At 34.1% G+C, this 14990-nt stretch overlaps 1 protein-coding gene across 9 annotated transcripts in view; it reads right to left on the reverse strand.

Annotated features, from left to right (window-relative positions):
* Positions 1-5782: 5782 nt before the first annotated feature.
* Positions 5783-14990, reverse strand: part of Lin54 (lin-54 DREAM MuvB core complex component) — a 76633-nt gene continuing 67425 nt past the window's right edge. For 8 of the 9 annotated variants that reach the window (XM_078021494.1, XM_078021493.1, XM_078021489.1 and 5 more), the window contains 2 exons: positions 10523-10725; positions 5783-8722 (listed from right to left, as the gene is read on the reverse strand). In XM_078021494.1, the coding sequence (XP_077877620.1) occupies positions 8521-8722; positions 10523-10725 (405 nt within the window). In that variant the 3' untranslated portion in view covers positions 5783-8520. Of the gene's footprint in view, positions 8723-10522; positions 10726-12139; positions 14304-14990 lie in introns of those variants that run through there. The other variant, XM_078021492.1, reaches the window with a different exon arrangement.

Raw genomic sequence — 14990 nt, forward strand, 5'->3', positions numbered from 1 at the left:
AGTAAAGGTGATGTGGTTTTTACTATCCAAGTCCCTGGATTTTGAAATATTTCTTTTGAATAATATAATACTTTACCACTTGACTCCTGTTGGAAGAACCCAGTGCTCATCAGAGACTGGGAAGAAGCCTTTATTTCAACTTCTGTTCTTTCTGAGATGTGTTTTCAGGGAGACTAAAATAATCAAACATACTAATATTGATTGACTAATAGAATCATAGCATGTGATTAATAAACTAGAAAATAATGGTCTATTTAGACAATGGATATGGAAAATTTGTCTTAATTACATAATGGTATTTGTCCCTCAGAAATTTAGGAGTTTAAATCCAAAGGTGGAAAGCATGTTAAGAATAATTTTCTCCACTCTCTCACACATTTGAAAAGATAAGTAGAAAAGCATGCAGGTACCTAATTTTCACAAAAAGGAGCATGCTAATGGATAAAAGAAACAAGAACATATTACTCACTTGCCTTATAAAACATGTCTTTTTTTGTCATTGAGTGTCACAAAGTAAAGTTAATGCTAATATAAAATTTTAAATTACAAAAGATTGCTGGGTGTAGTGGTACAGTCCTGTAATTCCAGCAACTTGGAAGGCGGAGGGAAGACTATCATAAGTTTGAGGTCAACCTCAGCTTCTTAGACCCTGTCGCAAAAAATAAAAAAAGATCCGAGCGCAGTGATGCACACCTGTAATCCTAGCAGCTAGGGAGGCTAAGACAGGAGGGTGGCGAGTTCAAAGGCAGCCTCAGCAACAGCAAGGCACCAAGCAACTCAGTGAGACCCTGTCTCTAAATATAAAATACAGAATAGGCTGGGAATGTGGCTCAGTGGTCGAGTGCCCCTGAGCTCAATCCCTGGTACCACCCCCCCAAAATAAGAGTTGGAGATAGCTCAGTAGTAAAATGCCCCTAGGTTTCATCCCCAATGCCACCGGAAAAAATAATAATAATAATTACAAAGTAAAAGTTGAAATTCCCCTTAAAAAGTCTGTCTTGATGTATTTGTTTATTCTACCTCAGAGACATATGTTTTGAAATATAATCAGTGTTATATTTTATACAAGAACCTATTACTAGAAGTTTCAGTCTTATGGGGTTTTTTGTTTGAAAATCACCATTTATTTATTGCTTATATAAATGAAGTTTTATACCTGAACTTTATTTAAAGCAAGGTTCACATCTATAGTGTCTGTTACTCCTTGTTGTTACATTTGACTAATGTACTAATATATTCTGTATTTAAAGAAATTAAGTGTTTCGTGTTATTCCTTTCAGTGCTGGATAAATTGGGCAAATATTGAAGGTGAGAGAGAATGTTTCCATTACTACTTTTAGCTCATTTACTTGCTTTATATCCCTTTTACCTGATATAGCATTCTTTGCAGCAAAATATTCATATTTGATTAAGGTATTAGTTATAATTTCTACTCTGCACCTTTTTTTCCCTTCAGAGAGAAACATTCTCTTAAAAAAAATTTATCCATCCTACTTTCCAACAAATAGAGTTGGGATAACTGGATATCCACATGCAAAAGAATCAATTCAAAATGAATCAAAGAATTAAATGTCAGAGGTAAAGCTATAAAACTTAGAAGAAGGGGCTGGGGATTTAGCTCAGTTGGTAGAGTGCTTGCCTTGCATGCACAAAACCCTGGGTTCAATCCCCAGCATCACCAAAAATAAATAAATAAAACTTAGAAGAAAATAGAACTGGATTAGGTGTTTGTGTTTTAGCTAAGACACCAAAAAAAGAAAAGAAACAATAGAAATTGGACTTCATAAAAATTAAAAACATATTTACATGTTTCAAGGAGATATCAAAAATGTAAGACTGTTGTTGAGTGGTATAGCACTTGCCTCGCATATGTGGAGTACTGGGATTTAATCCTCAGCACCACATAAAAATAAATAAATATTGTGTCCATCTACAACTAAAAAAATATTTTTTAAAAAATGTGAAAGAGGACTGTGGATGTGGCTCAAGCGGTAGCTTGCTCACCTGGCATGCGTGTGGCCCGGTTTCAATCCTCAGCACCACATACAAACAAAAATGTTGTGTCCGCTGAAAGCTTAAAAAAAAAAAGTGAAAGACTGGGCCTGGGGATGTGGCTCAAGTGATAGCACACTCGCCTAGCATACGTGAGACACTGGGTTCGGTTCTCAGCACCACATAAATGTGAAATAAAGATACTATGTCCACCTAAATACTAAAGAAATAAATATTTAAAAAAAATTTTAAAGACTACGAATGGAGTGAAAAGAAATTTTGGAAACCATTTCTCATATAGGATTTGAGTCCAGAATACACTAATAACTCCTATAACTCAATAACCAAAATTTTAAAAATGGGTAAAGAATAAGTAGAAATTACCATAGGAGATAGTCAAACAGCCCCAAATGACTATGTTTGGCATCATGAGCCATCTAAGAAATGCAAATCAAATCACTGTAAAAATGTCTCTTCTAACCAACCAGGATGGCCATAATAAAGAAGACAGCAAGTTCTGGCAAGAATGGGGAAATTGTAACCTTCATTCACTGTTGGTGAGAATGCTAAATAATAAAGCTAGTACATATGCTTAGAAAAACAGCCTGGCAGCTCCTAAAACAGTTTAACAGGGTTAACTATAACCAGTGGTGCTCTTAGGCATATTAGCAAGAGAAATTAAAACATGACCACACTAAAATTTGTACACAAACTTCATAACATAATAGCCCAAAGGGAAAAAAAAATTCCTTAAAGTCTGGTGACTGCTAAGTGGGTAAATAAAAATATGCTATATCCATACAATGGGTCATACAGTAAGTGTATGTTTAACCTTATAACAAACTGCCAAAACTTTTTACAAAGTGTACCGTTTGGCATTCCGACTCCAAAGTACAAAAATTCCAATTGCTCTACCTCCTCCTCAGCACTTGGTAATGTCAGGTTTTGTTTTCTGTTTGAAATAGCTAAGGTGTGTAGTGATCTTTCATTTTTATTTGCATTATCCTGATGGCTAATGATGTGGAGTACATTTTCATCTCCCTTGTTTTTCATTTATCTCCTTAGGTAAAATGTCGGTTCAATTCTTAGGCCCATATTTTGGAAAGTTGGTTGCTTTCTCGATGTTATATATTCTAGATATTTGTTTGTTGCCCTGTCAGATGTGTTTTGCAAATATTTTTCACAGTTTATGACTATTTAAATTTTCATAATATCTTTTGAAGAGTAAATAAATTTTCATAAGTCTAATATTTTCAATTTTCTTTTAAGGATTATACTTTTTAATATTCAAGAAAATCTTTGCCTAAGCCAAAGTATCAGGATTTTCTTACAGATATTTAGTAGTTTATGTTTTACATTTAAGTCACAATCCATTTTAAGTTAACTTTGGTATATGAGTTAAGGTTCATGTTTTAATTTTGAATCCAGAACCTCAGACATGCTAGCCAGGTGGCTCTACCACTGAGCCACATCCCTAACCCTTTTTAGTTTGAGACAGTCTTGCTAAGTTGCTCAGGCTGGCCTCCAACTTGAGTTCTTCTTGCCTCAGTGTTGTGAACAGCTGAAATTATAGGTATTTGCCACCATGCCCAGCAGGTAGATTGGTATTTTGACATATAGATATCCCAACACTATTTGTTTAAAAGATTGTCCTATCCTTTCTCTGTTGAATAACCTTTGTACCCCTCTCAAAAAATTTACTATATATTTATATATGTATATGGTTGTTTTTGTACTCAATATTTTTTCACTGATTTTCACCTATGGGTCTATCATTTCACCAAGACCAGAGTATTTTTATTCTAGTCTTTTTTTTTTTTTTAGTTTTGTAGTTGTAGGTGGACACAATACCTTTATTTACTTTTATGTGGTACTGGAGATTGAACCAAGTGCTTCGAACATGCTAGGTAAGCGCTCTACCATGGAGGTACAACTGCATTCCCCCTTATGTTTTTGAAATCAGGTGGAAGTCCTCCATCTTTGTTCTGTTTTCAAAAATGCTTTAGCTATTCTAGTTGTCCTTTTCCATGTAGATTGCTGGCACACTGAATCTTTCAATCCTAAAAAAGGGCATCGTGTTATCTTTTTTCTTTGATTCTTATCAGTAATTTATATTTTTCACTATACAGACTTTATATATTTTGGGAGGAGGAGGATTTCATGCATTTTTGCTGCTGGTATAAATGGTAATTTAAAATTTCAGTTTCTAAATGTTTATTGCTGCTGTGTACAAGTATAGTTGACTTTTACACATTGATCTTGCTAACCTCACTTGGTAGTCCTAGTAGCTTTCCTTAAATTCTTTGCTTTTTCTGCATAGGCAATCATATTATGTACAAATATAGTTTCATTCATTTCTGATCTGTGGGCTATTTTTCCCCCCATGCCTTTGTACAATGACCTCTACTGCTGAACTGAAAAAGAGTGCCTTGTTCCAAGTCTCATTGTCTTTACCATGTGTACTGTGAGCTTTTGGCCTTTTTTTTTTTTTCAGTTGTAGGTGGACACAATACCTTTATTTTATTTATTTATATGTAGTGCTAAGGTTCGAATCCAGGGCCTTACAAGTGTTAGGTGAGCACTCTACCACTGAGCCATAATCCCAGCCCAGCTTTTGGCTTTTTTGTAAATACTTTTTTATCAGGTTTATTCTCGATTTTGAGAGTTGTTTTTTGATTTTTGATCATAAATGGGTATTGAATTTTCTTTCTTCTGTACCTTTTTGGGGGAGAATTTTTGAGATTGAATTATAAGCTTTAGAAGGGGGGATATGAATTCTAAGTTTTTCTATACGCACAGTCATTTTTTACATTTGAAATGAGTATTTCATTTTTTAAAATATATTGATTTCGGGGGCTGGGATGTGGCTCAAGCGGTAGCGCGCTCGCCTGGCATGCGTGCGGCCCGGGTTCGATCCTCAGCACCACATACCAACAAAGATGTTGTGTCTGCCGATAACTAAAAAATAAATATTAAAAATTCTCTCTCTCTGTCTCCTCTCTCACTCTCTCTTTAAAAAAAAATATTGATTTCTGTGAATTACATTGTTTTTAAGTGTTGGATCAACTTTTTATTTCTGGGACAGTCAGTTCTACTTGGTCATGATGTATTTTTATATATTGACATATTTCATTTGCCAACTTAAATTAGTTTCATTGAAGTCCCTGTGATCTTAACAATAAACAGTTTCTTGAATATATATTATAATTTATTGCCTTTGAGTAGAAACTAATATTTTTTAAACTGATAATGTTTAAATTCTCTCACAAAATCTACTTTTTTTTTAAAGAGAGAGTGAGAGAGGGAGAGAGAGAGAATTTTAATATTTATTTATTTTTTTATTTTATCGGCGGACACAACATCATCTGTAAGTGGTGCTGAGGATCGAACCTGGGCCGCACGCACGCCAGGAGAGCGCGCTACAGCTTGAGCCACATCTCCAGCCCACAAAATCTACTTTTGAGAAGAAAATATTTAAATTAAAAAAATTTACCATTATAAGGCTCAGTTGGTAGAGAGCTTGTCTCCCACGCACAAGGCCCTGGGTTCAATCCCCAGCACCATAGACACACAAAAAAAGCCATTATAGCTTTCATTTTATAAAGTCACTTGGATTGGGCTAGGGTTATAGTTCAGTGGTGGAACTTGCTTGGTATTGTGTAAGGCCTTGTGGGGGATGAGGATGGATACTGGTTCTTAAAAAGCTCACATTTGATCTACAATAAATGTGGATTAAAGAAGTCTTAAGTGAAAAAAAAGCCTTAAATAAATATAGAAAATAACCTCAATATTAAAGACTTCAGGTGACTGGCTTTAATTGGCAACTCCAGAATTCTATATAAAAATACGTAAGGGATACAATATAACCAAACGTAGGACTAGAGATCCTGTTTGAAGCTTCAATTACAAGACACATTAATTTTCTTAATGATGTTTTACAACAGTAAAAATAGAAAACTTTTCTAAAGGTATTTCTATTTACATGAGATTGAGAAAATGTCAGTCATCAAATATGAAAAAATGGGAAAGCTAAAGCATTACACACCTCCTCCCTCACCCAGTATGTTCTCATTGTTTTAGTACTTACTTGTAGCATTAAGATTCTGAGAGATGAGACCTACAGGTTGCTTTTAGTTCTTCAGGGATAAGGAAACAAAAGTGGTCATCATAATAACATCATACATTAAAACGCAAAGAGTAGATGGAGTTTCTGCTCTTAGAAGAAAGTGGGAAAGGGAGAAAGCACATTCTCATTTCAAAGCAATTTATGTTAATGATAATTAGGCAAAAATAATTTTTGCTTGTGTTTTCAGAAGTAATGTCAAATTTACTTGAAAGATAATTTAAAAGGTTTCTTGCAATTAAATAGTTAAAAGTGGCATTAAACTAAAGAAAGAATGCAAAACCTTTATTTTTTTACAGAATAGTATAAATGTTTATTTTTCTGTATGATTTACTTTCCTATCCTGTTTTTACAATATAGAAAAGTGTATTTGAATAGCTCTAGTAAATATAAATTTAATCTTTCTACTTTGGGATGTAAATAGAGCTAGAAAATTATATACCCAACCCTCCCCAAATAGTCTTTTAAAATTGTTGGATTAATGTGGCTATTAATCTTGTTCAGCAATTTGATGCAAATGCCTAAATACAAAAAGTTGTTTAGTAAGTACTACACAGGAAGAAAAAGGCTTATTTCTTTAAATAGCTTCTTGAAAATCAAAAACTAGTAGCATTTGATTGCACCTTCAAATTTTTACAAGCAAGACATTCTTAAGCAATGCCATCATACATAATCTACAATTGTAATCAAAATTTCACAAACATTTTCTGCACACTGTATATAAATACACATCACAATGGTGCAATTAGAATTAACACAGAATATATACAAAATGAACAAAGTTTAGGTTCAGACCAAAAACTTATTGCAATCTTTTGAAAAATAACTTCATTAGATATTATTTTATCCTCTTACACTAATTTACATTTATACAAATTTAATTAGACATACTAGATTGAGGTGCTAAGAATGTTTGCACTATCTACATTTAAAGTTACTGCACTATAATTTTATAAATCCAAATTTCAAAAGAAGGATACTTCAATGAATAACGGAATCCTCTTCTGGATTACTTAATTTCTATTGCCTATATCTTGCATGTTCATATGAACATATATACACACTTAATACATACAACTATAGAGTCCTTGTAGGAAATGTAATGATCATATACTAATAATCACTGAGGATTAAAGTACCTAACAAAACGCCTGAATTCTAACATGGTTTTTTGTTGTTGTTGTTTTGTCATAAAATCAGGAGTCCTATTAAAAGGCTCTTAAATTCATAGAGTTTTTAAATTACTGAAAATGATTTAGGTAATTTCAACAATTATCTGAAAACACACGTACCTTCAGCTTACCAAATCACTGGCTAAAAATAATGGCATATTAAACATCCCATATAAAAACAAATCCCACTATAATTTTGAATGCTTTGTTAGGCAGCCCATTTGAGTAAATCAATTAAGAGTTGTGTATTGGTTTGAAACTTTTCTGGTCAAAAGTCTACAAAGAAAACTGTAGAGATGAAAAGTCTTTCCCTAAATTCACTCTTACAGCTTCTTTATTCCTTATTTCTCCATTCAAGCCAAATTTTATACTTGATAGTTATGAGAGGATCTACATTAACCCTACATAATGTTTACTTCTATTCACACATACCTCATTTTAACAATACCCAGCAATCACTTCAACAATTTATTATTTCAAACACATACCACCTCTGAAAGACAATGGAGACATCCTTTAGTATGTTAGCCATTCCTCATTATAGAAAAACTTCCCATCCTTTGAAAATCACTTACTGTCCCTTAATATTTTGTTTTCTTTTGTTCTGTTTTTTTTTTTGAAAATATAACTTTTAATTTTAAAAGTGTGCTTGGGGACTGCTTCCCCTTCTAATTTACCAAAGTGATAATAGCATATCCCAGAATTCACCCTAAAAAAGCTAATTTTTCTTAAAAAGATAGCACTTTTCTAAACATGTCATCCAAATATGTTCCATAATTTGTTTATGTAGACATTCTGTCTATGTTTATTCTAAATCTAGAACCAAAGAATGACTGGGCAATATCAATGCTGCTTTGGTTTTTTCTACTGAACAAAGTCATACAACGCCATACATTATAAATTATATCATAGTAATTTATAAATGTTCTTTGCCAATAGAATCAGAAGGATAGAACATCTAATTCTTAAGAAACCCAAGTAAATTAAAAATCTATATAATACAATAAAGAAAAAATTTTAAAAGAAAAATTCTATTTAGAAGGGGCATAGAATTAACTAAGATTTAAAATGTACTAATTTCCTCATTTAAAATTTCTTCTCTTTCAATATTATAATTTCAGGTCTCTTAAAACAAGGACTGAATTCAAATACAGTAATTGTTAAACTATCTTCCAGACAGTCAGGCATCCTTAAAATTTCTGTACAGGTTCATTTATCAGTCTTGTGCAAGAGTTAGCAATTCATGGCACAAGGGTCACTTTTTGCTTTTCCTGCAGAGTTGATGACGCTCATCAAACATCGTCCGAATTCCTCAAGAATCATCCGCTCTGCTGCTGCCTTTGATTTTCCCTTCTTGTCTGCCTGCTCTGCCTGGGCGAGAAGGCAATTACATGTGGCTTCAGCTACTTCCTTAGTTACAAATGTAAATGGCAACCTGAAATGATTTTTGAGAGAGAAAGAGAGAGATGATGATCCGGTTGAATTACAAAAGTTACATCCTTTTGTATTGACTCTTTGACAATTCCAGGTTCTACAACAAGCACAAACACATCCTAAAGTGCTTTAAAATACTGTTCAGGAAATACAACATTTAAGGTAAAATATGTGATTACTTTGACAAGGTTATTTGGTTAACTAAAAGATGTAATTCTACCTATGTTAAGTTCCATGAGTGCAATCTTTGTTTTACTTACTACTGTTTTCCAGTGCCCAGAATAGATCCTGACGCAGACATTTTTTATGAGAATTTGCTGAATGAATGAGTAATATTGGGAGTTGAAAGCACTATCTTTTAGGCAATAATGAAAATAAAGTACTTTACCATACCCCCTTCTATTATTATTATCTCTTGGTACCAGATATTGAACTCACTCAACCACTGAGCCACATCCCCAGCCCTAAAATTAAAGCCCACTATGACAGGTTGTCACACAATTTTACCAAAATCTTTAATGTACAAAGAAGCACTTTAAATTTTAAAATCTTAATATTACAATGACATTATACAATTAGTAATATAACATAATAAAAGTGCTCATTATAAAGTCTTTGGGAACTACACAAGAAGTAAAAGGAAAGAAAGAATCCCAGGTTGGAAATAATTAGACAAAGGCTTGTTAGCATGCTGGTATAGCTTTATAGTATTTTTTGTAACAATAGTTTTTTTGTTTTGTTTTGTTTTGTTGGTATCATGGATTGAACCCAGAGGAACTTTACCACTGAGCCACATCCCCAACCCCTTTTTATATTTTATTTAGAGACAGGGCCTTGCTGAATTACTGAGACTGACTGTGAACTTGTGATCCTCCTGCCTCAGCCACCCAAGCCACTGGGATTACAGGCATGCACCACTGCACTCAGCAATAGTTTTAATTATAATATATAATTCTGTGTTTTCATTTCATATCATAAACATTTTCCCAAGTGGAAAGATTGTAAATATTTTACTGTAGCAGTATCTTTAATCTCCACATGGAGATCTGATTTAAAGATTTACTAAAAGACCAGGAAGGACCCATACCATAACAGTAACTACTAAATCCCACTTTATTCAGTCAAAAAACATTTGCAAATTATATTTCAGTTGTAAGAGAACTAAAAGCTGAACTACTTTGTACAAAGGAGCCTTCCTTGTATAAGCATTAGATCTTATTTCAACTTAAGCATTTTAAATAAAAGCCCACTTGGAAGGCTTATACCACTTAATAATTTCTCAAATAAATTCTCTAATAAGCTTTTAAATATAAACCCAAGTCCAAACTGCAAACTGTATTGGCATCAGGCCCTGATAAATGCTGGGGATAGAATAATTACATTCTGAAAGGGGTATAAAATTTTTGGTTTTCTTAGGAGATTCTAAAAATTACATACTGATCTACCTACCACTGAACTACATCCCCATCCCCCTTTATTTTTCACTTTAGAAGGGGTCTAAGTTGCTCAGGTTGGCCTCAAACTTGATATCCTCCTGCCTCAGCCTCTTGAGTTGCTAGAATTATAGGCCTAAGCCCCCTCATCTGGCTTACTGTACATTTAGAATTGTACAATATATTTGACAAGAGATTGTTCTGTTACCCTTAAATTCCTTAAAGTAAATATAGATAGAAAAGAAATTTTAAAAATCAGGTTTTCAATAACCAAAAGTATAAACTCAACTTGTCTCTCTCCAAGAGAAACTTTACTAAAAATGAATATTTGAGAAACAATATAAAAAGAGATAAAAATATTGACTTACTTTCCTCCTCCACTATTCAAAGCCGGTGTTGGTCTAGTAAGTAAGTCTGAAATCTGAGAGGATAATTTCGTCTTCGCTGCTGTTTGTTGCTGCACCCTTACTTCAGCTGCATCTGCCAAATGCATCAATGTCTTTCTTTCTGGGCTTTCTTCAAAATTCTTACAGCCAATACATTTACATATTGAGGAACACATTATTTTTGCCTAAAAAATTTATAAAAGTTTCCAAATCAAAACCAAAAAACATTACTATAAGTAGATTCCACAATCAGGTTACCAAATAATAACATTACCTAATCAACTGACATAAGATTAGATGGAAGCATCTATTTCTGTCAATGACTAAATGGGCTGAGTATGCAGGTGGCTAGGTCAGGTAGTCTAAAGTCTGAAAATGTCCAAAAATGTTGATGTTCAAATCCTTTCATGTCCATTTTCCCCCTACTATGAATATAGATTTTCCTCCTGGCATGAATAGCCCATGTTCTTCATAAGGACTATGAATGACACATTAAAATATTAAAAAGGGTCATTCAGGGGGCTGGGGTTGTGGCTCAGCAGCAGAACACTCGTCTAGCACGTGTGAGGCCCTGGGGTCGATCCTCGACACCATATAAAAATAAATAAATAAAATAAAGACATTGTGTCCAACCAGAGCTAAAAAGTAAATATTACAAAAAAAAAAAAAAAGATGGTCATTCAGAATTAAACCACCTCAATCAAATGACCATTTGTTATTTTTGTTTTTGCAGTCCTGGAGATTGAACCCCAAGCTTGTGCACACACTCTACCACTAAGCTATATCTCGGCCCATTTTATTTTTTGTTTTCTGAGACAGGGTCTCTTCAATTTGCCCAGGCTGGCCTTGAACTAACTTGTGATCCTCCTCCCTCAGCTTCCCAAGTAGCTGGGATTACAGGTAAACTCCACCACACCTGGGCATACATGCTGTTTTTTATATGTCCCTCACTGAATTCTCTTTCCTCTTCAGATTCCTAGAACGCTTCAAAATTCTATAAATTCATAATCTAGTGTGAACATCCATGTAAAAATATATATTTATATGAGAACCTATATCTGTGTACATACCAACTCAAGGTATACAGAATTCTCTTTTTAGTTTGTTTTACAAAATCATATACCTACTTTTCTGCATCTTGTTTTCCTTATACTCCAACACTTCATAAAATACTATCCTCTTCCAGTCATTTGGCAGAGCTAGAATTCATTCTGTTTAATGGTTGGGTATTAATCCCTGGTAAGATGTCATGTTTTATTAGGGAATATATTCCCCTATCAATGAGTATTTGTTTTGTTTCCAGTTCATTGGTAATACAAACAATGCATACAAAGATGGGGGGTGGGTAATAAAATTATGCTTTTATTTCCCTGAGCCAGATCTTTATAATGGTGCTCACTGGTCGAAGAATATAAGCTCCTATTGTTTGTTTGTTTGATACCAGGGATTGAACTCAGGGGCATTTGATCAGTGAGCCACATCACATCCCTAGCTCTATTTTGTATTTTATTTAGAGACAGGGTCTCACTGACTTTGCTGAGGCTGGCTCTGAACTCAAGATCCCATGTATTTTAATTTTAAGAGATATAATCAGATTGCTTTTTCCAGCTGTAACTAACACCTCTTCACATCTCATCAGCAATTAAGGCTGTCCTACATTCCCTCCAATAATGGATGTTCCAACTCTTTTTATTTTTTAGTATTTTCCAATCTGATTGGGGATAACATAAAGTGAAATCACATTGTTATTTACATTCCCCTGACTCCTAAAAAATTTGAATATCTTTTTTTAGTCTCATTTTCTTCAGTGAACCTGTATCAATTTAAATAAATAAACCTATCCTCTCTCTATAGCACTTAGCAAGGTAAATGGACCAGATTTTAAACACATTTACTCTACTCCTTTCTTACAATACACCAATAAATAAAGGAACAATGGATATATGTGTGGCTTCACTGGGTTACTCCCAATTAACAGGGTTATTTGGGACTCCAACTAAAGCAACACTTAATATGCATCTAATGATGAAGAAAGAAAATTCCTGGCCCTGGAGCAGAGAATTATCAATGATGGTAACTTGGATTCTTTTTTTTTTTTAAATTCATTAAATTGCTGATGGACTTTTACCTTACTTATTAATTTATTTAAATGTGGTGCTAAGAATCAAACCCAGTGCCTCACAGATGCTAGGAAAGCGCTCTACCACTGAGCCACAACCCCAGCTCGGATTATGTTTTACTAAGACCAAAGGTGCTCAGAAAAGAAAACTGACAATGACAAGGAATCCTCTAGACTTTGCTAATTTACCTTCCCCAACAACCAGAGCAGGGTGAGCAGGTTACAAGAAAAGACACAATCATTTAAATAACAATGGACAGCCAGGGGCTGGGGATGTGGCTGTGGCTGTGGCTCAAGCGGTAGCGAGCTCCCCTGGCATGCTTGTGGCCCTGGTTCGATCCTCAGCACGACATACCAACAAAGATGTTGTGTCTGCCAAGAGCTAAAGAATAAATATTAAAAAAATTCTCTATCTCTCTCTCTCTCTCCTCTCTCTTAAAAAAAAATAAAAAAAACAAAAAAACAAAGGACAGCCAACTCATACAATCAACTAGGCCTGAAGGCATGTGAAAGGATTATGTATGTATTGTCCACTTGGAAATCAACTGGACCAAAAAGCCAACTAAACTGAAGATTAATTTGTCAATGTAACAAAACTTCAGACAAAATTCTGACAGTACAAACTGCTACTCAACATCACTATTCATAGTGAGTCAATTAGCCACTGCTATTTTTAGTTTAGTATATTTCAAATTTTTCCATCTTTTGATAAATGACTTTGGGAATGACAAATCAGTTGTTAACATGTTATGTCTGTTTTGACACAGTTTCATTAGAGTAGGCAGGGCATGTTTCTCTCTGCTAATAATTTTCAACCATCCTACTACCTTTTCTACTTCTATTAATTCATATTTCTTAACAAATTCAACTAAATTGTTTATGCATGTTCCAATTTCATTATGCCCAGCATGTATTAATAATTCAATGTCAAATACATGAAAAGCTTTGCCCTTCGGAACCAGTTTATAAAAATTTCCATCTTCTCTCTTTTTGTGGACTTGGTTTGATAGTTTCCTCAAAAAAGAGAAATCTATTTATTTTTTATGTTAATGACAAATATAGTATTATGTATTTATAAACAGACTATTTTTACCAGGCATTCAAATAGAATGAAGGGTCAATATATCCTATACTGAATGAAAAACTGGCTTGTTTGTAAGATTTTATTTAAGAAACTTTTGAAATTGATCTTGACTTTGTACAATTTTTATATATATTGATTCAGAATTAACAAGATGTTTACTATCTTTTTTTTTTTTTCCTTTTGTGGTGGTGATACTGAAGATTGAACAGTGAGGACACTGAGCTATATCTCTAAAACCCATTTTTTGTTTCAAACGGGGACTTGTTAAGCCGCCCAGACTGGCCTTTAACTTTACTCAGCCTCCCAAGTTACTGGAACTATATGCATTCACCACCACACCCAACTTTAATTTATTTCTTGAGAGAAAATTAGACCTTCTACATAATAAGTTCAGGAAGAATTCATTACACAGAGAATACTATATACAATATCTTGCATACGACACATTTTGTATGAGAGAGGGCACTGAATTGCAGAACATACCTTACCAATGCTGAGTATAACCATTGATGGTGGTACAAGGCTAGGCTTTCTGCCAAAGCATTGAAAAAATTCTCCCTCTGAGAATGGCATTTGAAAGAATGAAAATAATAAAAGAAGAAAGGCAACTGTAGGAATAACTAATCCAATAGACTGTCAGTAGAGAGTTTCAAGCACATCAGGAGACATTATGGTAACCAAGGGTTAATCTCAGGCAAAACTAGATTGTTATGTTTAAATTTTTTAAATAATAAGTTCTATAGTATTTTGTCTAAAGCAAGAAGGGGAGGCGTTACACTGCATCTATCAAAGCAGAACAGAAACTACATCCTCCAGAGAAGATGGCTGAGTCATAAATACAAATAGCCAATTGGGTGTGACAATGAAACAGTGAAAATGGACCCAGGCACCTAACAGTGAACTGAACCTTATCCAGTAATGTCCATATTCCTCCCTTCGTATATGAATGTTTATAAAGCCAACTAAATTTTTTTTTTTTTTTTGGTACCAAGGATTGAACTTAAATCACTGAGCCACATCCCTAGTCCTTTTTATATTTTGTTTTGAGACAAGTTCTCACTGAGGTGCTTAGGGCCTTGCCAAGTTGTTGAGGCTGACTTTGAACTTGTAATCCTCCTGCCTCAGCTTCCCAAGCTGCTGCGATTACAGGTGTGTGCCACCATACCTGGCCAAACTTCTCAATATAATTTAGTTTTCGACAGAGCAATATTTTCTGAGGGGCACTGCTGGCTTTTCTGGTCAAGATA

The sequence above is a fragment of the Ictidomys tridecemlineatus genome, chromosome 9 (assembly GCF_052094955.1).
Source record: "Ictidomys tridecemlineatus isolate mIctTri1 chromosome 9, mIctTri1.hap1, whole genome shotgun sequence".
Classification (NCBI taxonomy): Eukaryota; Metazoa; Chordata; class Mammalia; order Rodentia; family Sciuridae; genus Ictidomys; species Ictidomys tridecemlineatus.